The 23961-nt window shown below is 43.9% G+C and overlaps 2 protein-coding genes across 2 annotated transcripts; both read left to right on the top strand.

The window, feature by feature from the left end:
* The first annotated feature begins 4218 nt into the window (after positions 1 to 4218).
* On the top strand, positions 4219 to 6405 carry LOC136431984 (T-cell-specific guanine nucleotide triphosphate-binding protein 2-like). The gene is made up of 3 exons (XM_066422993.1): positions 4219 to 4247; positions 4574 to 5490; positions 6023 to 6405. Exons 1-3 carry the CDS (start codon positions 4219 to 4221, stop codon positions 6403 to 6405), a joined length of 1329 nt encoding a protein of 442 aa, XP_066279090.1.
* A 2561-nt stretch (positions 6406 to 8966) lies between these two features.
* LOC136433432 (uncharacterized) lies at positions 8967 to 16432 on the top strand. Its single transcript, XM_066425636.1, has 3 exons — positions 8967 to 10793; positions 13795 to 13994; positions 14539 to 16432. Exons 1-3 carry the CDS (start codon positions 10008 to 10010, stop codon positions 15407 to 15409), a joined length of 1857 nt encoding a protein of 618 aa, XP_066281733.1. The 5' UTR covers positions 8967 to 10007; the 3' UTR covers positions 15410 to 16432.
* Positions 16433 to 23961: the final 7529 nt, after the last annotated feature.

Here is a 23961-nt window from a genome sequence, read left to right as displayed (position 1 = left end):
AAAATTTTAGGAAAAGTCACCAAGTTTGGTTGTCCTAGCATACATCGTTCGGCAGTAATACGATGTCAAAGTTGGCGCGGGCACTTTTAGCCCCCCCCCCCCAGTCTGGATAGGGTTAAATCTATTGCAACTATTTATCATATTCATCAAACCAATTGTTAATCCTCTTGCATGATATTGTACTAAACATGCATAAGATTGTATCAGAACCAAAACAACCGAAACATGTACCTTGATGTCTGGAAACCTTTTCTAAACCAGAAAAAGGGAAGTGAAAATGTCGTTCTCAGCAATAGCATAGTGGCAGATTATGGTTAAAGCATTCCCATACCACGGCAACCGTACCTATACGTGACTCCCTTATTTACGCTGCTCTGCTCACATGGGCAACCGTTATATGCCAAGAGTGGCGTCATGACATGTTGGAAGAGCTTTGTTCACAAGGAGGGGCAAGGTTTCTGCGAATATTTCAATTGAACCCCTACTTCCTCGAAAATCTCCAGAATACTTCAATATCTACTTGGTTAAGATAGTAGTTAATGATAATATTTTTGATTATTGCTCAAACACATCATTACTCAGTCCAATTAAAACCCTGCCTGACTTCGATAGATTGCTAACTGATAAAGTCGTCCATGCCAGAATGTCACACCACGAGTCGAAAGATGGCGTTACCCGGCATCGGCTGTCGGCGGCGGTCGGTGTGGCTCGATGTTGGGATCCTGTGAATGTAAGAGTTTCCGGCCAAATATTAACCGGGAAGAATGGAAGAGAGAATGGAAGAATGGATTATCATATTCATGAACTTGCCATGCCAGCTCTTAATGCCTGCACAACAGTACGGAAACTTCTTCGTTTAATGTCTACAAATACTCCGAAATTCTCGTTTAATGTTTACGAATAACAAAATCATCACGTACATGATGGTTCTCAAGGTAACGTCAGCAGCCCGATATATCATTGGCATCGACACCTGCAATTGATACCATCACATGGCACAGTCACGTGTCCAGAAAAATAATAAGAGAGGGGTTGCTCTGCAACTTCTCCACATACCAGAGCTCCACTGCGAGACAGCGGATTCGGGAGCGTCATTCGAAGAACTTACAGGAAGAGGCGGAGAGGATAAGGACCCCGATCTGATTGACGTTATTTTACTAGTAAGAGGTTAGAAAAGGTTCTCTACTATCGATTATGCCAACTGTCAACACAGGTAAATTTGCTTAACACGTGTATTGACTAAAATACATTTCCGAACTAAATAAATGTGCTAAATAGCTGGAGCTGGTTACGTTGTGATGAGCCTCTCTGAGGTAGGTGTGATATGGAATATTCATTTATTATCTCTATTGCTTCTCCATTGAACAGTCGAGAAATTATTCAGGAAAGCCACGGTTTCAATCAATTGACTTTATAAATACTATGGATTTCTTAACGATGAATTGGTATGAACTGCTTGTTCCGGTCTTTCCTCCCAAAAAGATGCTTCAAAGCTCGTGCATTTTCTTAATGTCAACCAGGAGTTGGGGGATTTGGTAGTGTACATGTATAGTGCTACAATAAAATCTTACCCCAAACAAGGAGGTTTGAATATTTAAACCTCCTTGTCCCAAGCGTGTGAAAAGCTGAACGACAACGTAAAGCTGCCGGTCTACTCACTGTGTATGACAAACAGTTACCGATCACGAACTTATTGCTGCAATTAGCAGATAGAAGGTGTTGTAGAAACCGAGACGAATTTGTACCGCTGAAATAGCACCCCTGAAATAGCAATGCATGCCCGAAAGATACAATTTCTAGAAATGTAGAAAAAAATTAGAATCGACCATCCATATGAACCTTTTGACAAATTTAGATCGTACCTCTATCATGCCAAAGAATTGTGTTACAGAATGTATCTATGGAATGAATGCCCAAAGCATCACTTTCCCACAATCTTTGACTAAATGATAGACTTAGAGATTGAATAGACTTGTCTTTGGTAAATAGTCCGTGTTTTTACCTACCATTTTAGGCGTCAGTGTATTTGTGGCCCAAAACGTCGACTTTCCAAACCGACAAAATTTTTAGACAATTTTACGCACCCATCTCAGATATGCATTCTCGAAGGGTCCTTACAGGCGATCCAAGCGAGATTTTACTGCTAATGTTTCACTGGATTTACTGATCGCACATACGAGTTATATCAGCTACAAGTCAGTCCATGTCAAAATTTCCTCCTTGTTTTCCTATACATCCTGCCATATTGGTGACATCTGGTGTAACAAGTGTGTGTTATTTCATCAGCATGTGGCGCGTCATTATCGGGATAAGTTTGCACGTCAGTCTCATGCTTTATTCAGGTACAGTAGCGCCGGCATCATCATGCTGAAAAACAACTGTTTCAAGGGAATTTAGTAATAACCACAAGAACATGACTCCATTGTCCGACCGACGTACATGTCTTTTCTGTTGGAGGCCGTCTCCTACTTGCTTTTCTCCGCTTTTTAACCAATTCCAAAAGAAGCGTAGCTTCAAAGCAATTGGTCCCCAACGGACAATTCTGTGATCTCTTTTGTTCAATGTTGTCTTATGATTCCATCTGGTGAAGCTTTTCAGTGGATGTCAAATTTTAATCAACAGATCCGCACATGTTTGTGGAAGAGTTGTATTTCACAACATGTTGACGGTTGGCGGTGTGCGGGTAACGTTATATTTTGCGTCTGTGTCCCGGCCTTTCAATTCAATAGTATGAAATCGACGAGGAACAGTAAAGAAAAGGAAAAACCAACCCAGCGAAAATGGAAATGTTACAACTCATGGTTTTAAAATGAAACGTTTCCTCATTTCTTCCGAGGGATGATTCGATATTTTGTGTATACGTTCCGCCATATGTGTAATAGAACGCTCAAACGGTTCATGTTATACCGCAATTTCCCCGTCATCAATATTTCAATATCTTTTACAGTTTCCCACAATGATTTTCTGCTTCAAAGCTAATGACACCCCTCAAATTAGCTCTTCCCATTAACATGATGAGTCTCAACCCACAACTCATATATAATTCAGGTCGCTTCTGTTGTAAATTTCTGCTCTTTGTGTTCGCATGCCTAAAAGCTAGATCCGCTAATGAAATGTGTAACGAGACTAGAAGTCAGCTCCTTGAAATACCATTGCTTTGAAGGTTGCTCATTGTTAGTGCATTGTGTTGCAAACGAGAGCACATATGGAGTGAAGTATTTTTTACACAAACTGCTCACGTTTGCAGCATATGACAGTTGTATCGCGTAACATCTGCCAGCCTGTTTTCGTGTAAAGCTAAAAGCAAGGATGGAGCTTTATTTATACCTGACTGGAGTGCAAGTCATTAGTTAAAAGTTAAAATCCTCCCACACCATAATTGATGTATAGGGCGGTGCCCATCTCCGTTTCATAGCCCTGGGCCACACTGTGGTGCAATCACTGCAGCAGGGGGCTAGTCCACTGGCAGTGGAGTGTGTTTAACTTCCATACTGTTTCATAAGTATGTACCATTTTTATAAAGTCTTTGGTATGACTCAATGCGCCTCTTGTCCAGAAGTGCCCTAACTGGGGCTAGAACCCCAGTCCTTCTGGTCCAAGTAATTTGAACCAGATGTGGCAGAGTAGCAAAGGCGCAGACCACTACACCACAGGGACACCCCGTGCAAGTCATAGTCCTGAGATAAAGCTAGCACGTAGGCACAAAGCCGATATTGACAGACCTTTGGTTACGCAATGTCATACAAAAATCTTGTGTGCCGAGACTGGTAGTCTCAGTAGTCGGATTTGCCCTGTCATTAGTCACAGGTGATAATGAGGACCTGAACTTGGTAGCTTGCCATTTTAACCTGCAAGAGGTAGCAGTTATTCCATGTTTAGAGTGGGGTGGGTCTTCGTATAAGTGTAACTTTAAGTGTTAGGTGTCTCTGGAAGGACAAGACCAGTTGTTTTCTCCCTCAATTGTGTCGCTGTCTAATCTGAGTCGTGCGCCTGGCTGAGGATTTAATACCATTGCTGAACACTTACCTTTAGAAATGAGATACTAGTAGGTTTTGTATTACAATATAGCTGTGGGGTGTACGGACAAACGATGTCGTCAACTATAACATTCGCCTTATTCATATGCGCCATATTCTATAGTCAGCCCTGGATTTTGTTAATCATATTGTGTGCACTGTATATTTTAAGGTCTGGGTACGACACGTGTAACTATCAACGATGGCTGATCGCCCGGAAATTCCCACCAAGTAAGTAGATATCTCCTCCCTGAGCTATCATTGTCAAAGAGGGATGTACAATGTACATATATATAGCAATGGTTATCTATTTTAGAATATCAAGCTTAGGTTATTTTTTATACAAATTTAACCTTTAAAAGCACGATATAATGAATATCAATACTTACAGGTACTGGACCATAGTCACTTGCACGGAGACATTTTGATAACGTTTTTAGCATACCAGTGTTTGTATTTCACTTCAGACAATTTCATTTCTCTTCAGACAAGTTTCAACGATAGGACTATTATAGTTTAGTGCATGTGTACATTGTGCTATCTGTTTCAATCACCAGGGAGGTCATTGAAGAAATGGGCAAAGACTTACAAGGGATGATAAAGAACTTGTGTGCTACCACTGGTGATGCTAAAACGAATCCGGAGATACTAAAGAAGTTCCAAAAGTATGCAGCGGAAAACATGGAGGCTTGGAAGAATCAGAAGGTGTACGTAGGCATCGTGGGTGACCCCGGAGCAGGGAAGAGCACCTTCATCAACTCCATCCGCGGGCTGGAGACCGGGGCTCCTGGGGCCGCTGAGGTCGGTGTTACGCACACTACCGCAGTAACCACCGACTACCCCCACCCAGCACGCCCGGACAGCCTTGTCTTCGTCGACTTTCCCGGTGTCCTCCTGGCGAAAGGAAGTGGTGACGAGCGCGATTTCGACATCCGGCAATATCTCGACGAGTTTGGGAAGAAGATGGAGCAGTGTGACGTCTTCCTGGTCTTCAGCAGCGGCCGCATCCAGCACAACGCCGTGCAGATCGGGATGAAGGCCCGGGAGATGGGGAAGAAGGTGCTGTTCGTCAGGTCTCAGTTCGACATAGATGTGACTAAAAGGCGAAAGGACAAGCCCAAGTATTTCAATAATAACACTGAGGCCGACCTGATGGAGGAACTCCGCCAAGACTACATCAAGGTCCTGAAGAGGGTGGGATGGGAGGGCGAGGTGAACCCCAGAGATGTCTTCATCATCAGCGGCGATCTTAACTACGTGCTGAAGGGTTCCTGGGACATCCCCAAGTTCAGGAGAGCGATGATAGAAGGGCTCGACGCTCTCCAAAAGATGGTCGTCATCAACACCTGCCGCGACTTCTCCAAGGCCACCATCAAGGAAAGGGGCGACGTCTACAGGAAACAGGCCTGGTACGTTGCTATGGGAACAACTGCAGGCTCCTTTGTTCCATACGCTGGCATGGCGTCTATCCCAGGTAGATGACACGATGATGAAATTCATCTTCAACTTTGTTTAGCTTTCCTGTTAAGAAAATGACCACCAAGAATTCGTAGAAACTTCAAGGAAACGGAGAAACAATCTTCCACAGCGTAGTCTGTTGATAGCATGGGGATCTATTTTCCAAGATAGATTGTGCATTGTGAATACAAGATCAGCAGACGTAGACATATATGTAAAATTACGTATAAAGCACTCCTTGCATGCAGACCCTCACTTCTTTAAAAGTCTACATGAAAGTTGAAAACTGCATGTAAATGAAACGAGCGTGGCTCCGTTTAGAAATACGATGTGTGAAAATGCCTGAAGAAAACAAGAAAAATAAAAGCGTAGAGAAATATGATAATGAGTCGAAATGACAGTGCGTTACTGAAATAAACCTAGTGATATTTTCTTACTTTATCTTGGCAAAGAATACTGATCATTCAAAACCGTACATTTCCCCACAAATGCTTTTCGCTTTCTTTCCTTCATATCACGATGTGTACCGTTTCTTCTCTCCATCACAGCTACTCTCCATGTCGCGTTTCACCAGTACAAAAATGGGTTTTGCCTCACCGATGATGCAGTGGAACAGCTCGCCATGATGACCAACAAGAGTCCGGAGGATCTCAAGAGGTTCTTGTCTACCAGTCTGCTGGACAGAGCGAAGTTACGTGTGGGGGAGAGTGAGGCGTTGACTGTTGTTCATGCCATTTGTAGTGCATTAGGCTTGGCTACTACCATTGTCGTTGACCAGGCAGTAGATCTGATCTTTCCTGTGATTGGCGCAGTTTTCACCGCCCCGCTGTCCTATGGTATAACGACTAAAGTCCTGCATGCATTGATTTCGCGCATGGAGAAGTGCGCCAGAGAGCTGTTTGATTATGCCTTCAAGGAAAGTGAGGTGTGAAGGTCCCTTCGTGTGTTTTGAGATGTAGAACCCACGCTCGAGTGTTTGAAAAGTGCTTTTGAGGAGTTTGGCGTTAGAAATTCATGATGAATTATGTTGTGATAAAGACAAAAGAATGTGCCCTGCATATCCTTACCTTATGTTCTGCAGTTAATACCCCCCCCCCCCTCTCACTAGATCCGCGGCACGCTGGCGGCGTCGCTGCGTCCTAAACTGGATTTGTGTTACCCTTGGCTTCATTCAGAACGTACAAGTATGACCAAAAAGACAACAAAACGCGCAAAGCTTAAAAAAATTCGTTTTTTGTAGATGAAATTCGTTGATAGCTTTGTCAATTCGATTGGCCGCAGCGACGCCGCCAGCGTGCCTCGGGTCCAGTAGGCTATCACCATTGGAAGAGCAAAAAGTGCACAATGTGTTTATTGTTTCAGAATCCTACGGAAATTATCATACTTTAGAAAGTGTTACAATGGGTTCAAAATCATTCTTTGAATGTTTAAGATGTATACAAAACATGTATCATTGCTGATGAAATAGGGCTGATCAATTGATACCTGGTTAAGTTTTAATGATCTTTAGACTCAAAAATACTTCTCATTAAGAATCGGACACATCAAAATAGTATACTACTTTTGCCCAGTGACGAGTAGGTTTTTCGCATTGTTTACTTAATCAAGGGAGTGCATATACATTGCAGCATATTAATCGATAGAAAGCGTCTTGTTCCGTTATAGTCATAACGAAAAAGTATTTCTAATGTTTTATACGGAATAAGATATCAAGATGGATTCCTATCATGTGTGATTTTAGGGCAAAACCTACTGACAAGTCTCAATACGATGATATTCTTTTATTGTAGGATTTTGACGGTGATTTTGTGTTACATTGATGTGCGGTGACTTCTATGGAACCGCTTTTGCTTCAAATACAAAACTTGCAACCTAGTCTTGTCTCTTGTGTCAATTTTGACTTCTCATGAGCGAACGGATGGTGATGAATGTTACTGGCTTGAATGTCATTGGCTGGAATAGGACGTGAAGAATGACGTCGAGTTACACGTCCCTTCATTAACACATATACAGCCCCTGCATGCGTTATTTCATTGCGTCTGAGTTCTTCTTCTTCTTTCCGTTGATGTCCACAAATGGCACAATCATTACGCTGATTATTCTGGCATATTGGGAGAGCGCAGCTGGCTATTATAAACGGTTGTGTGTCGAAAACTATGATCCGTAACTCTCCCAATCTATTTGTGTTGTCAACTGGTAACACAACGGCACTGAAGGCATGTTTGGCATTTGTGTCTTTTATTGGTCGCAGAACGACAAACACGAAAATAACTGGACCAACAGCAACTTTTGACCGAAGTTCTGTTCATCAATGAGATTAGGGTCGAGCCGAGCAAACAGCCGATCACGGCGTGGTCAAAGTCCCCCTGTTGCTGGGCCGGAGGTCGGTCACCCTGATATGTGAAGGCCGCTTCTAGATAATGGTTCGCGTTGACATCCATTTATCTCTAAGTAGATATTCATTAGGAGGGGCGTTTGCTAATTAGCTAAAACGGTAATCATACACTGTTTGATAGGAGATGGAGATTACACTGAAAGTTGTTCATAGCGCCCCAGAAGGATCTTCATTAATGTTTGTACGTTACGACTTTGCGTTTTCATTGTTCAAACCAACGACGAGGTTACAACGATTTGAAGTCGAAATTCTGTCATCAACAATCAGATTGACAACAAAGTAATTTTTGACGGTCCCTTTCGGTATGTTAACTTATTATCCAACATTGACTAACTGATATGAGTAAGCACGCAGGCCCATTCATTGAGTTCACTGCACCGAGACCTGTACGAAGTACATAGTTACCTAGTTTCCAACGAGAACCTCAGACTTCGGACTTCTGCGCATGCCGTGTGACGTTTGTTATCAGTGCGGCCCGGCTGTCCTGTGTACCGGCATGTGAAACAGATAGCCTTGTACCCGTGTTTGTGGTGCTTTGTTTGGTGTGTGGACGCACGTCCTGGCCCGTTAAAGTACCTGAATGGGTTGATTGACAGGTGACAGGTGTGTATAGATGGTAAGGTGTGCCGGGGCATCTTAAATAAAGTATTAAAACGACAAGTGTACACATGCCCGACAGGTTTAATGTGATATCTTACACTGCACGTCTGACAAATATCTTAACAATGCAGACAGCACGCCGGTAAGTGGGCGGCTTAAATGTGATGTACCTGGGCGAAGGGTATGAGCAGGTATGTCAGTTTCTGTAAAAAAAAAACTGGCAAATAAACTGAACTCAAGATCGCATATTTCATTTCGTAATTCTACAACTCTTCTTTCAAATCTACTGTAATTTTTCATGATATTCATCAAAGCAATGGATTTGTATGATATTATAAAACATGCATAAGATTATATCAGAACCAAAACAACCGAAATTTGTACCTACATGTCTAGGGACCTAAACCTGAAAAAAGGGAAGTGAAAATGTCGTCGTCAGCAATAGCATAGTTGCAGATTATAATTTAAGTATACCCATACCATGGCATCCGTATACGTGACTCCCTTTATGCTGTTCTGCTGACATCGGTAACCATTATATGCCAAGAGCGGTGTCACGACATGTTCGAGGGGCTTCATTCATAAGGAGCGGCAATGTTTCTCCGAATATTTAAATTGAACCTCTACTTCCCCGAAAAATCTCCAAAATACTTCAATATCTATTTGATGAAGGCAGGCGTCAATGTATGGATAATAGTTTTGATTATTGCTTAAACACATCATTTCTCAGACCAATAAAACACTGCCTGACTTCGATTGATAACTGACTGAATAGATATGTTTTCAATGTCAGAATGTCGCACCACGAGTCGAGAGATGGCGTTACCCGGCATCGGCTGTCGGCGGTGGTCGGTGCGGATCGATGTTGGGATCTTGTGAATGAAAGAGTTTCCGGCCAAATATTAACGAAACCGCCGCCATTGACGTCATTTCTCCCGACAGGCGCCGCGGGTCGTTTGCTTACTGACGCACCGGGGGTCGACCGTAGCGACTTCTCATAATTTTCTTATTTTGCAAGGTGAAACCGGGGACGCCGGAGAATAAAGGGAACGAATATCAATCGTGGCTGTAACATGCCCTTTAATGATATGTTGTTTTGTAGAGAGTTAAATCAACATGAGAAAAATCTATAAATATTATGAGAGTCCCAGAGACCTGATATTGTATCATAGTCTTGACCTCTGCTTAATAACTAGAGACATTCCCTTCGGCTGAGCATTTCCAGTGAACAGGAATAACAATTTCATTGCCAACATGCGATGAGACAAACACCTGGCTGACATGGATCGTGGGTTGGTAGTCAAATCAATTAAGGCTGACCTCGAGTGGGCAGGCCCGTACAGAGTGAGTAGTGATCAGCCCCAGCCTTTCACAAACAGTGGAGTGCGTATTGTTTGTGGTGACACGTTACGGTTCATATCGTCCAGCATTCCACCGGCTCCACATCCGCGTGTCATGCCGACGCACCAGCACCTGTCAACCACCTGACTCCATCCCCACCCCTCCTCCTCAACCCCCCTCCTGCCCCCTCCCTCGGGATGACAGTGTCGGACCCAGCCCACCAGCCCGTCGGGACGGCGCCCGGCTTCTCCCGGCTGCCGGAAGAGCTGTGGGGCCGCGTCTTCGCCTACCTGGACCCGGTGGAGGACCGGGTTGTTATGTTAGCGCTCGTTTGTAAGAAGTGGAGCCGTGTTCTGCGGAACACACCGGACTTGTGGCGCACGCTGAACGTCTGTCGGCACCTGGAGGACCAGCTGTACGAAAACGTCGCCGTGGTGCTGAACACATACGGCCAGCACGTCCATGTGCTCACCTGGAAGTCAGGTGTACCCGTCAGCCCAGCCGTGCTGACCCTTGTGCCCACCTTAACAAACCTGCGGGTTCTGTGTTTGCCGGTAGTTTGGAACAGGGAACACATCCAGCGCTTAATGCCGCTCTCAGGGTTAGAGGAGGTTCAGATTAACGGTGCGTTCGAGCTGACGGACAGCGACCTGGACCTGGTCGCCAGGTCCTTCCCCGAGCTGAGGGAAGTGACGTTCACGGCGTGTTGGAACCTTTCCCCCGAAGGCGTGCTCTCCTTCCTCGAACAGACCGATCTGCATAACCTGAGACTTAAACTAAACGTGGGACTACCTCTGCATGATGTGCGTAGCGATCATGCTATGTTACAGGGCGCGAACCTTGTCCTTGACCTGGCCGACTCGCGGTTCGCCCACCTCTTAACCGTGCTCCACTTGAACTTCGTTCCGCTGGAGTTGGACGAGCTCTGGAGCTGCCTGAACCATTTTACCCGCATCCGCAAGCTGGGCATCACCAACTGTGAGGTAAGTGCACAATTTCTCCTACGTACTCCTCTAACTACGTATTTCTCTTGGTGAACGAAGTTAATCTCATCTGCACAAATGAGGAAGTATCAAACAGTAAAGGCAAATCACGAGAAGGAGTCACGACATCACTCTAGGGACTGAATGTGTCTGGCAGTAGAGGCAAACTGCAAATTAAATCAACAGGGCTGTGAAGGTCTACCTCTAGTGTCGGCGATAAAACTGGTAGCCACCCATATTTCCAGCAAAATACAAGCAAAAGGTGTTTTGATCAAGATCGCCCTTCACGTGAAAAGTGTGCTTGTTTATAAACTGTTGGTGACGTTACTCCTGTTCCGGCTACAGCCGTCACGACCTGAAATGACGTGCATCAACTTGTTCCCGGGAAGGAGGAACAAACACGGAACAGTACAGTTCCGATTGCCTCCTCAACAAAACAGCGGACCCTGTGAATAGCTTTGTCGTTGTTCATTTGATGCGACATTATCATTGATGCGACATTGCTGCCAACATCCAATTAGCCTACGGGTATGAATTTGCAATAAACGTATTATTATTATCACGCATGTCGACGGCTTGATGCGGCTCCCTACATTTTCCTGGGAGGGACACACAGCCTATTCTCTCTGTAACGTCAGTACTAATAATAGAAATGAGGGTCGTTTTTGACAGAAGGCCGGTCGGTCGTGATGGTCTCTAAAGGGTGATCATGACGGTCGCACGGGCACCAGCAGTGCTCCTTAACCCACCTACAGAAAACGGATCTATCTTACTGTTCCCATGCCCATATCTTTTATCGATCCGCCAAAAATAGTTACTCAAGCAACTGGATAAAATTTTGAAACTTGTCTCGATCGTTTCAGTAAGAACGCTAACAACATGTCCTTGAAAGTCAATGTCCTAATTGAAATGATAAGAAGACAATTTTGATGATGTTTTATGAAGCCGGCCGGAAATATCGTAAACTCATATCTGACAGCTCCATTTGCCTTACACATCGTAATCATGAGTTGTAGACCTGAGCAGTACTTGTACAAAGAGGTTGACACGTGAATGGGAAGTGCCTGGTAATGGTGTGCAGTCACGGGTCGTTGGGAGTTCAACTTCCCCTTAATGACGCCCTTGAAACTATGCTGAGCTTAAAGACGTTTATGTGCAATATTAAGCGTATCCTGTTCTGTCTACCTGAAAAGACACAGACTCCGCGCTTATCTAGCGTCCAGCACTGAACTGATGTATGAAGAACGCTGTGCTATCGTACCAATTGGCATGATACATGGCGGCTGGGACGTTGAGTGGTTGCAGGGTTGTTCCTGGCTGTAGCCCACGCCCACAACGTGTATTCAAGGGGCCAAGGTTTCAGCAGTGAACCCACTTGCCAGCAACATTCTGAAGGCCTACTATTGTAATGTTGCTGTGTTATTTGGACACCTTACACAAATATGACAACCAAGAATGCACGGAGAATAGAATTGCGAAGGCGCCATTGCAACACCCTCGTTCCGATAGCACGTTCGACCAAACGGGCACCTCCGCGGCCGAAAGCACAGGATGTAGGCTCGGTGGACGTTGAATGACGAAGTCACGATATTGCTAAAATCAGGCATTGACCTCTCAAATATGCGCCACGGAACGGTTTCTAATGCACTTGTAGATTACAACAGTGTCTGTCCGGGCCATGATGTGCATTAGGACATTCTGGATAAGGCACTATAAACACGTCTACGTCTGCCATATCGTCTTCTGCCAACTTCAGAGGGATTATTTGGCAGTTGCAAGCTGTGTACACACTCTGAGGAATTTTAATTGGTTTCTGTTCGCTAGAGTTCATGTCTAAACACGGGCAACCATATCGCAAAACGACACTCCCACAACTGTCAGAAGACATGTTAAAGAAAACCATTGCCGTGTAAATACGAGGGTTCTGTCACCACTGGGAACCCAGAAATTGAAAGGCACGTGGTTTCATATAGGTCAAGAACCCGTGACTGCGTTTAGATCGATATAACTTCCCTCTTCAACCTGACACACGTCCGCCTTTTCAAAGCATGCTTCCGGAACGTTTATAGTGCAAAATATCTTCCCGTATTTTCTATATAAAGCTCACTTGCGTTGTTTTGTTTGCTGGAGGAACTTCAAAACGACAAAGTAGTCTACCCTGGAGTTAACGCCGTGACCCGGATATCGGCTTTGGTGGATGGAGTAACTTCAGTAAGCCAACAACCCGAACCTAAAATAGCAGTCTTTGTTGGGAAAATCCAAGCCTGCGCGCCTGGCACAAGTGGCACTATTTTAAGCGATAATCGATTGCTGCATGACCACACAATGGCCTTCTATAAATCAAACAACAGCCGGCCGCTATAGGAACCCATGTCAGTGGAATGACCAGCCAAAATTGAAGTACGCAGATCTGACCCTGCAGTCACTAGACCGGGACAAAAAACCTGTTCCCAAGATTGTTACGTGAAACTTCTGAGACTAGTGTCATCACTCAATAGACAAGTTTACTATACAGTTAGCATTGTTGCCAGCGGGACCCTGGGACGAGTGCCATCCCCTGAAAAGGGACATCGGCTCGTTGGGACAATCGTATTTTGTCGGTTGTGTACGAAGTTAAGCGCTTAATGATTTTCGTCCGCTGCAACATTGGTCTGTCTCTACAGTCTACAGGTATGTGGACTAGGTTCGGGAAGGTTTCACTTTATTGACTCGCCAAACATCCTCTTTACAATCGCCTACCACGAAACAAACCAAACCTGATACAGACATATCTTTGTTATAAATTATATCAACAGTTATACAAAGGATTACAAGCCAGCTGCACACATTCCCGACACTCCGGCAGATTTAACTGTTGCTTTGACTCCTTCCTGATTAACCCTTAAAAGTTTTCTTTGTTTTACGGTTACATCACCCCGTGTTGACATACGTCAGTAAAGGTAATAAATCATCCTTTTTTGCTCAAACAGTTGTTACAATTTTTTTTACAACTATTTGACAGAGACTACAGGGCGTGCGCCTGCGCTCTGCGACCCTGCAAAAGCTGTACCTGTACAACCTGTGGAGCGTCAGCTTCGTCAGTCTGTGGACGCCGCAGCTGCGCAGTCTGCACCTGGACGCCGGGCTGGAGAACTTGGAGCACCTGGAGGTGTTCGCACCGAAACTCAGGAAGCTGCAAGTGGACGGCAGCGGCGTTCTCAGGTCAGTACTGAGGTATAGGAGAATGTACTAGTACTTGTTTCTTCATTGAGAGCCTTTCAGTGTAACACTAGGATTTCCTCTAGCTCGCACCGTTACATTGTTCAATATACCAGTCATAAAGGCCGTCTACAGCGGCAGATTCTTTCCACAGACCACCAAACTATGGAACTCTCTCTATGACAAGAGTTTCCATCCCATATTCAGCCAGCAAGCCTTCAAAACCAAAGTTCACCGCTATTTCCTAGCATAGTCATTTATATCGTCCATCAATTTACTATAGTTAAATGTCTAGAAGTGGTTACAAGTAAGCAGCAGGCACAATAAGAAACTTTCTGAGGTTGTTGTTTCATTGCGAACCGGAAGGGCAAATATTAGCAATATAATACAATACGGGGTAGATTGAGATTTAATGGACATAATGGCAGCAAATGCCTACAGTTCTAGTGGCACCATTCGCTAACTGCGGAGACGGAATGGTACATGATGTGATAGCTCACCTCCATGACACTATATATATTAAAAAGATTTATTTGTGACCATTCAGGACTCTGAGTGTGAAGAGCAACAAACTGTCCAACGTAGAGCTCTACAACTGTGAAATGCTGGATGGGCTGGGCTTTACCCGCTGTCTGGGCAGCAACATCACGGTCACCGTCCTGTCGCTGGGCAGCATAGGGATGGAGGCGCTGTCTCTCGACCAAAACCGCTGCCCCAGCTTGCGAGAGCTACGTCTCCTAGCGGACTTTCGTTGTACTTCACTCCACCTGTCATGCCCGACCCTAAGAAGGCTGTGTGCGGACGGTGACGTCATGTTGCCCACGTTACAGATTGTCTCGGTTGTGGCGAGACATGTGGACAGGCTTCACCTCGCGAACGTGCCGGGGCTTCAAAGTTTAACTGTACAGTGTGACCGCGTGGATCTTGTGGAAATCAACACGACGGGAAATGTCAACGTTTGCCTAGAGAACTGCGCTCTGCAAGCAGTTGAGGAGTTAGGTACACTGAGGCTTTTCGACTGCCAGGTGCAGGCACTCGTTCTGAGCGCCCCCTTGGTGCGGCAGTTGGTACTGTACCGCTGCGTGGTGACGGACTACAGTCTGTGCATGGCGCTACGCGGATGTCCGAACATCCAACGCTTGCAGTTGCAGAAGTGCAGCTCGCTAACACGTGTCTCGATCTGCAGGTCGCTGCTGCAGTATCTCCATCTGCTGGACTGTAGGGGGATCCTACAGGTGGAGTTGACAGACTGTCCAATGCTGCTGGCTCTTGATATCGGCCAATGTCCGAACGTACGACTTTTCGTGCAGGGCTCAGAGACAACCCCAAACAAATACAGTGCTGAAATGGTGTGGTCAGGACCGCCTGGAAAGAAGGCTAAAGTGGGTCTTGAAAGGACCAAACCCGTTAGTATCTAGAATTCTGATTGACACAAAGCAAGTGGTGTTAGAACAATGGAGGCAAGTGAGGCAACAGAATGTGTGGAACCAAAGGAACCTCATAAATGAACCTTTGGCTGACCAAGCATAACCACAAGATAGATGAGGGCATCATTTTTTTAAAGAGTCAGGGAACGATAAATAGACAACCAATTAAATGAAGCCAATAAAGCTGATCTCAAGTAAGGCCTAGATTTATACATTTTATTCATCACGACCAGACGATTGCATAGAGGAACGTTTGTTCTTGGATAGGCCAGTATTTCTAGACTGTTCTTGTAATGTTACATTGGAATGAAATGGTGCTACAATTTTGTTAAGGATTAACTTTCATAAGTTTGTACATGTACCATGTATTTATTTCAATGGCTACTAAATAGCACTTATTTTTCCTGAAAGATATTAATTGAGAAACATGACGAATATTTTGCAGACTTGGAAACTGATAAAGCTACGTTGAGAAGAGATCTGTCAAGGACAACATGTACAAAGCAAACAACATTGCTACACTGCTATCTGTATTGATAATCTTGTGCTTTTCTGACACAACCAATTGTTATTTAAATTTCAAGTGACCTAGACATTCCAGGTGGAGACCATCGGGCATCACACGTAATGTTGTAGACCATTCAAAATTAGGCTTGTCCGCCTGGAACTATAAGATGACTGTAGAAGGGCCAGTGTCGATAAGATTTAGAATTCAGGAATCCTGTTACATAGTCCCTGTCCATGAAGGTGATGATGGGACGAGACGAAGGTTACGATCTGATCAGTTTTAGTACAAGCACTTGTAAAATTGTGATACAGCTCTGCTAGCAAAACCTCCTTATCATTCAGACCTAACAAACAGCAACTTCAGCATCAAAATTTGTGATAAATTAAGATCAACCAATAGCAGGCAGACAAGTCAAGCCAAATGGGAATATGGCCATTATTACATTTCAATACATTCATCAACCTCAAGACAGTAAAGCATTAATAAACACGAAACTTCTGACCACCTTCCTGTGTATCATGATTGTATGATAAACATAAGGGGTTAGCAAATGTGCAGTACACAGCATTATCAAAACACATTCACAACACTGTCAACAGTTACACATATACACATGGATACACAGCCATGTTCATAACACACAGAATCAATGACTGGTGCAGTCAGTCAGATACGGAATGAAAGTTCCATGACCTCATACCTTCGCCAAATGTTACAAACCTTTACCTCTGATACAGATATCAAATTTCCGTAATTTACTAATACGGTATTTTAGTGTTTTCTCTTCAATCATTCAAATTAGGTATTCATTTGCATATTTGTTCTTTTATCGATTTTCCTCTCTTTCTCAGGGATATGCTACATGTTTGAAAGTCCTATCATGGAATGGAGCGGATGGATAAAATTAAATCAATCATGCAAATAAGTTCATGTTTTGCATTATTACCAACTTACAGTGTCAATCATCATATTCACTTAAGCTATCTTCATACCAAACACAAATGAAACCAGACATTTGTTTTTCAATCGCCCAACCAGTAATGTCAGCTGTATGTTGACCTATTGACCCAAATTCTAGCTATCATATAAATGTGGTGAAAGTATCCAGTATGTGATGCAGCAGTGCTACAAGTTTTCATCAATAATTATGTCAATAGGCCATAATTTGCATAATGTGCATCTCATTACGTTAAGCATCACCTACTGTACCTACATGGCCCAGAAAAATTCACCAATCCCTGCTTGAGGTACCCTCCTCCAAAGTGACTTACAAAAAGGTCCACTGCAGTTCTAAACAAGCCACTAGGGGCTCAAACTCACGCCACTTACTCCCTACCCCAAGAGTTATTCACCGCTCAAAAAACTCAGAAAATTAGACCTCAAAAATTGTGAAGTTCCGCTGCAGAACCGTAGAAAGACGCTAGGAGGCACATTATCGAACTTTACCTTCGTTTTCCCGACCCCAACCAACCTGCCAAATACCATTCAGGGCTTTTTGAGTTATGCTGGTAACGTATAAATACACATACATGCACAGCCCGCGCTGCAGTACTGTATGGCGCTACCAGGAGACCCATTATCAAACTTGACCTTCGTTTTCGTGACATCTGCGCACCTGCCAAATATCATGAAGATCCACACACAGCTTCTCTAGTTATGCTGTTTATATACAGACAAACAAACAAACATACATGCGGCCACATCCACTCCACCATATGCATGGCAAAACCGAAAACATAACCTTCTAGCGAAAGAAAAAATAAATTGGCAATTGTATCCCACTTATACATTGGAAGATGTAGTTTGTATATTCAGGCGGTCCTTAATTGAAACAATGCATAAATGAATCCAATGAAATAATTTCCGTCCATGCGTAGGTGGTGACTGAGATGACTTTCAACTTTTTCCTTATTACCAAAGATGTTTCATCAAATGAACACCAACTTTTTCAGACAATTTGTAACAACATATTTACAAAACATTAACAACTGTTCCCCACTTATGAATAGCAAAGTGTACAATACATATTCAGATTGCCCTTAATTGAAACGATGTAAGAAGAAAACCAGAGAAGCTCGATCAGTCACCAAGATGTCGCCATGCGAGGCGCTCGTCTTTTTACTGCTGATCTCCACACCTCTACATTTCAAGCCAGCAGCAGCTCGATGCCCAGCCAGCTGTAGAACCGAGAATCGTGGACAACAAAAGCTTATTTGTCACTGTCCATCCTTTGGTTATAGACATGGGGAGGAGTCCCCCTGTACCGGGGAGGGACATGGAGGGAAATTGCACCGCTACGACTCCTGTATCGATGCCGTACCGACTGGCTTCCTTGAAGGAACTCAAGCAATCTACATCCAGCATCTCCGCTCCCCTACCCTCCTGGAATGGTCTTTCCCAAACCTCTCAAGCCTTGAGTATCTGAGGATCAAATGGTCCAACGTTTCCACGATACAGCCGGGGGCATTCCGAGGTCTGCCCTCTGTAAGTGTCCTTCTCATTGTGGACAACCGCATCTCCAGGCTGGGTGAGTTGAAAGGGAATTCCTGATTATCGCTCTTCACCTGCAGTTTCTTTGTCCCTTAGGGGCCATAAGATATTTACAGGGTGAGGGGTGGTGCACTGGAAGTCCGGTCAAAAATTCCATGACCCTCCCCCCATCTCAATTTTTTTTCCATGACCCTCCCCCCCACCTCGAAAAAATTTTCTATGACCCTCCCCCTACAGGTATCATGTAAAAATGGTAGAAAAACGACCCCCATTTATAAAACAACTACTATATGGACATCGGGCGTCCACTTGGGATACCTGACGCATGCTATAATACAAGAACCGGGAACCAGTGGTTGTCGGTACCAGAGGCGGCAGCAGAAAATTAAATTGTATAGGGGGCAAGATAGTTGAGAAAATTTTGAAATCGGGACCCTTTGAACTGCTATATGAGGGACAAAATTTGCTGGAAGAGTAAGCTAAGTTTAATCAATGAGATCTATTAAGACATCTTTATTTGTAAAAAGGAATACAGCTTGATTTTTGGGGGGTGACGCCCTCCGACATATTTTTCGCTGCGGGAGGCGCGACATGCACCCATAGGAAAATCTAAAAATCTTGAACCATTGAAATGCTATTTCCCGAATTTTGCTGAGCAAATTTTGCTGGTAAACAAAGTAAGTTAAATGACATCTCTATATTTGAAAAAAAAATTCAGAAGAGTTTCAGCTTGATTTTTGGCGGACGACGCGATCCCGCCCTCCCGACATGCTCCCACAGGCGCTCGCAAAACTAGCATACATGCTCGGGAAATTTGGGAAATTCAAACTCTATTTTCAGAGGCAAATCATTTACAAGATAACTTTATTGGAAATCGCAGTGTTGCCACTGAATTAAAACCAATTTACAAACATATCAATCAGTCAGTCGATTTACAAACATATCAATCAATCAATCAATCAATCAGTCAATCAAAATAGACGGCGCAATACTGACCGATATCATTCGTATTCTTAAGACCTTAAAACTGGCATATTTAAAGTAAGTGTATCTTGTTACATACAAGGTTTGACACATTTTACATTGTGTCAAGTGGGCCCACCGGCATCACATGCAAACCTAGCACGTAATTTTTGATCGAACTGACACACAAGGAACTGTAGCTTTAACGACTAGTACTGACGCATCGAGGTCAAAACTACACTTCCTCTATTTTACGTTTTTAAGACCTGACCTGAGAAACAAACAGCACTCACGTAATCAAACCTTACTACAGTCCTGCGAAGCTAAAGTAGCCGTTGAATATAGTCCGAGATTTTTTGTGTGTACTTTTGCATTTACCATCTACAACTACAGAAGTCACTGGAATCGAATAATACTGTAGAAACAGCATGAAAAGTGCGCCAACAGTCCCAGCACAGCCGTTTCGTGAGCTTGGCTCCGCCCCCAACTACAAAATTTCCCGCGAAACCTGTATCACTGCCTTTCTATCGGCCACACCCACAGCAAAACTTCTAAAGGGATCAAAGGCACACCGCTGTCCACCACTCCATCACCATGGTAACCGTGCCAAACTGTCGCAACAGCCCAGCATGTTTGCTACATCAACGCTTTTGCTGGTGAACCATGTGCAAGGGGGCACCCGGGAACTTATCAAATGAAAATTTATTCGACGTGTATCAAGCTAAATTGATAGAACTTTAATGATAATACCGTTTTGGAGCCCTTTTGATTTTGTATACAGCGGGACAAGAGGGCTAGGGTAACGTTACCTGTACAGTGGAATCAGATTGAATCGTGGCCGTGACGTGACGCAAAAGGTGGAGGGCGTTCGAAGCCGCGGTAATATCGATATTTCAAGTCAGGTTTATCGCGACATAGACCATGTTTTTTTCTGTTATGTGTATAACATATAATCATGTGTAAAACGGTTGTTGAATACTAGTATGCTTTCTGTAAGAGATGCCACTACGCAATGCCATTGCGTCGAATGGAGCCATAATTTTTTTTTTTAATTTAATGTCATTTTTCCTTGTACATGTATTTACTTACTTCGTCCTTGTTTTTTAGAACATGTTATATTCATAGAATATCTTGTCAGTTACATTTTGGTTATTTAGGCCAGCCATTACCTGTTTTGTTTATATGGAACTCAATGTAAACGTTATTTCCCTCACTGTCGAAAAGTGTCCGGCGGACACTTGAAACGTCTGAAAATAAAATGCGGTAATCCATGCCAGTGGTATAGATTCAATTACAAGTTCATTCTTCATAATGTTTATTGCACAACAATTCAACGGATTCGTAAAAAAAAATTTCCATGACCCTCCCCCCCACCTCGAAAAATTTTTCCATGAGAAAATGTTTTTTCAATGAAACGAACGCACCACCCCAACGCACCACCCCTCCTCCACCTGTAAATATCGTATGGTCCCTTAGGCCAGAGCCCGGTAGCTATTAAAACAAGTGCTTCTCCAAAAAGCTGCCATTTTCGCCTCAATGAACATGATTATCTACAGGTGGTTAGTTGAGGAGTATATTATAATGGGATGTGATGTTCTTGATCCGTCACCCCAGCCCTTAATCCGTTAACATAACCCTTAATCTGTCAACATAGCTCTTAATTCGTCACCCTTGCCCTTGATCCGTCAGCATATCCATTACTACATCATCGCCCTTTCCCTTAATCTGTCATCATAACCCTTAATCTGTCACCCTAGCCCTTAATTCTTATTATAACGTATCGTTCAGCATTGGAAAATGAAGGCAGAAATATCCTACATGAGGTATAAATGACATGGCACAGGTCCAAATTATGGTTGTACATGTACCAACCAACCAATCAACCATACGTAGAAGCATCCGTTGAATGGTGTTTTCCGTTACAATGAACAATAAAAAAATTCGAGGCATAGTTTGGAATCTACGATCATAATACAAAGACGTTGTATACATCAAACGGATGTTTAAAAAGAAAAAAAGAAAGAGAAACGAAAACTTTTCCCTCACGGATTCGAACCGAGGGCTTTTTTCACTAGGCATTCTAACAGCCATTTTTAAAGATATAATATAATAACGTTATAATGTTTTAACCTCTCTGCATGGTACAATTTTTTTTCATTTTCTTGATAAAAACAGTTTCTTCTTATTCAGTTTTGTGGTATAGATGTAATATGGCCATGTATACAAACATGGATGCAATGTACCACCTTCCAAGATCTATGGATCGCATGTAATTTGGGATGCATGTTCCATGATTCCAAGATCCATGCTACCTACCATGCATGCATGGTCGCATAGTATGATCCCATTTCAAATCCATTTTCGCGTCATCGCGAAAATGGAAAAACTATGCTCTGAGTTCTCTGTCAAACACAAAATCAAATCTAGCATGTACAGTAGCTTCAGCTACTTGCTAATGATGGACTTGTCATAAGAGAAAGTTTTTGTTTGAAGCTTTTTTTCCGAGAAATTAATAAGTCATCTTCTATTTATCCTCAGAACCTGACACTTTCCTTGGGCTTGAACGACTAATATCCTTGCACCTCGACAACAATGCAATTTCAAGCATATCGCGATATGCATTTCGTGGCCTGCCTTGTATCTCCACCCTGTGGCTGTCCAGGAACCAGCTGACTTCTGTGCCCGTTGAAGCTCTCCTGCAGCCTAAAGGTTTGAAGATTACAAACCTAAACCACAACCGCATCACTGCCATTTACACCAATGTCTTGCATCTGAAGCTGAACCGGGGCCTGCGTGTTCAGGTAGACAACAACGAACTGCGATGTGACAAGAACCTAATGTGGTTTATCTGCAACCTGCCACACCTGCAGCTCATCGCTCATCGCCACTTCCTGCAGTGTGCATCACCTGCTGGCCTCCGAGGAACTTTCCTCATCACCCTGGCGAGAGATGTGTGCCAGACAAACAAGGAGACGTCGCACGACGGAATCGGCTCCACCACACAAGAGGGCGTGTCCACAGAGAGTCCAAAATATGACGTGTCCTCAACAAGTCCCAAACATGACGACGTGTCCATCACAAGTCCCAAACATGACGACGGGTCCATCACAAGTCCCAAACATGACGAAGGGTCCATCACAAGTCCCAAACATGACGACGGGTCCATCACAAGTCCCAAACATGACGACGGGTCCATCACAAGTCCCAAACATGACGACGGGTCCATCACAAGTCCCAAACATGACGACAGGTCCATCACAAGTCCCCACAACAACACCGGCACCATGGAAGAAATCAAAGAATTGCCGTACACAAATGACGTGCCAGTCTCTCCGCACACAACAGAGGTGGACCGTGTTATCACTCTTTTGGGAGACCCAATCACCAACAAGAATGATAACAGCATCCATATCCTGGCCATGATTGGTGCTGTTGCTGTGCCCCTACTCATTGTGTTGACATCGGCAGGTGTCCTCTTCATCTGCAAACGCTGTCGAGCTGCAGGTCTGGCCCATCACGACCGATCAACTGGAATGGATGGTGAAGAAGAGGAAAGCCAGAACATCGAGCCGTGTGCAGTTGTCTACCCCAACTCCACCCCAGAGGACCAGCCACCGCCAATGACAGATTCCAATGAAGAGCCAAAATGTGAGAATGAAGCAGCAGAAAATGGCAATACATCAACAAGCGATGACAACGGTCCTTACGAAGTTCAAGTAGGGGAGGAAATCAAGATTACCAGCGTCGGCAGGGTGCTGTACAGAAGTGGCTCACATCATGCAGTTCTAGAGTGAAGACAGCACATCCAACGTCCTGTACAACCCGCCTCAAGGACAACCAAACTAGAGGACAGCACAGCTCACATCTTGTACAAACCAGCAGCTCATGGACAGTCCGAGAGTAAGGACAGCACGTCCAACATCATATACAACCCAGTCCGTGGACATCCCAAGGGTCAGACCTTGAGTCCAGAACGAAAAACAGCTAATGGACACTGGATCGCCCCACAAGCAGAGGGAGACCTCGTCCAGTCGGGGTCGCTAAAGGACCCTGGAAAATTGAGATTTTCTAAACCCTAGATTTTTGACAAAAAAATGGCTTAAGGCCTCCTCTGCAAAATACTATAAGATTCGGACAAAACACCGGACAAGAATATCCGGCTGCAGCAACTTAGTTCCTTTGGACCAGGAAGAACAAGCCGCAGAAATTCAAAATACTGTATTTAAAACAACTTTTGACTTATGGGTGTTTCAGATAGTTGGAATGGACTAGATTCTGTGTGATTTCAGCAACTGTTGTCATTTGTTTGTAAGGTTACAGGAAGAGGGCCATGACGGGAGGAAATTACCCAGGAAATCTTAGTTTGTTTCCATTCTTTACACGTTAGAAAAAAAATGTGCATCATTGTGATTTAAAATCTAGATCTGATGTTTAGAAAAATCATTTTCACTTGATTTGTGACTTGATTAGTAGATACCAGACGAAAGAGGAACCTGGTGTGCTTGGCATCTGGTACCACAAACACAAGAAAATGTATATGTATCATAACTTTTTCTGAGAAAGACCAGTGGCGGCTAGAATT

The sequence above is a fragment of the Branchiostoma lanceolatum genome, chromosome 4 (genome assembly GCF_035083965.1).
Source record: "Branchiostoma lanceolatum isolate klBraLanc5 chromosome 4, klBraLanc5.hap2, whole genome shotgun sequence".
NCBI lineage: Eukaryota > Metazoa > Chordata > Leptocardii > Amphioxiformes > Branchiostomatidae > Branchiostoma > Branchiostoma lanceolatum.
Note: the sequence above shows the minus strand (reverse complement) of the source record. Positions and strands in the feature narration are given on the sequence as shown.

Excerpts from the sequence above, each read along its gene's own strand:
- LOC136431984 (XM_066422993.1), top strand. The coding sequence starts at position 4,219 with ATGGCTGATCGCCCGGAAATTCCCACCAA. Across the intron at positions 4,248-4,573 it reads CGCCCGGAAATTCCCACCAA|GGAGGTCATTGAAGAAATGG; the intron begins GTAAGTAGATAT and ends TTCAATCACCAG. Across the intron at positions 5,491-6,022 it reads TGGCATGGCGTCTATCCCAG|CTACTCTCCATGTCGCGTTT; the intron begins GTAGATGACACG and ends TCTCCATCACAG.
- LOC136433432 (XM_066425636.1), top strand. The coding sequence starts at position 10,008 with ATGACAGTGTCGGACCCAGCCCACCAGCCCGTCGGGACGGCGCCCGGC. Across the intron at positions 10,794-13,794 it reads TGGGCATCACCAACTGTGAG|AGACTACAGGGCGTGCGCCT; the intron begins GTAAGTGCACAA and ends ACTATTTGACAG. Across the intron at positions 13,995-14,538 it reads GACGGCAGCGGCGTTCTCAG|GACTCTGAGTGTGAAGAGCA; the intron begins GTCAGTACTGAG and ends GTGACCATTCAG.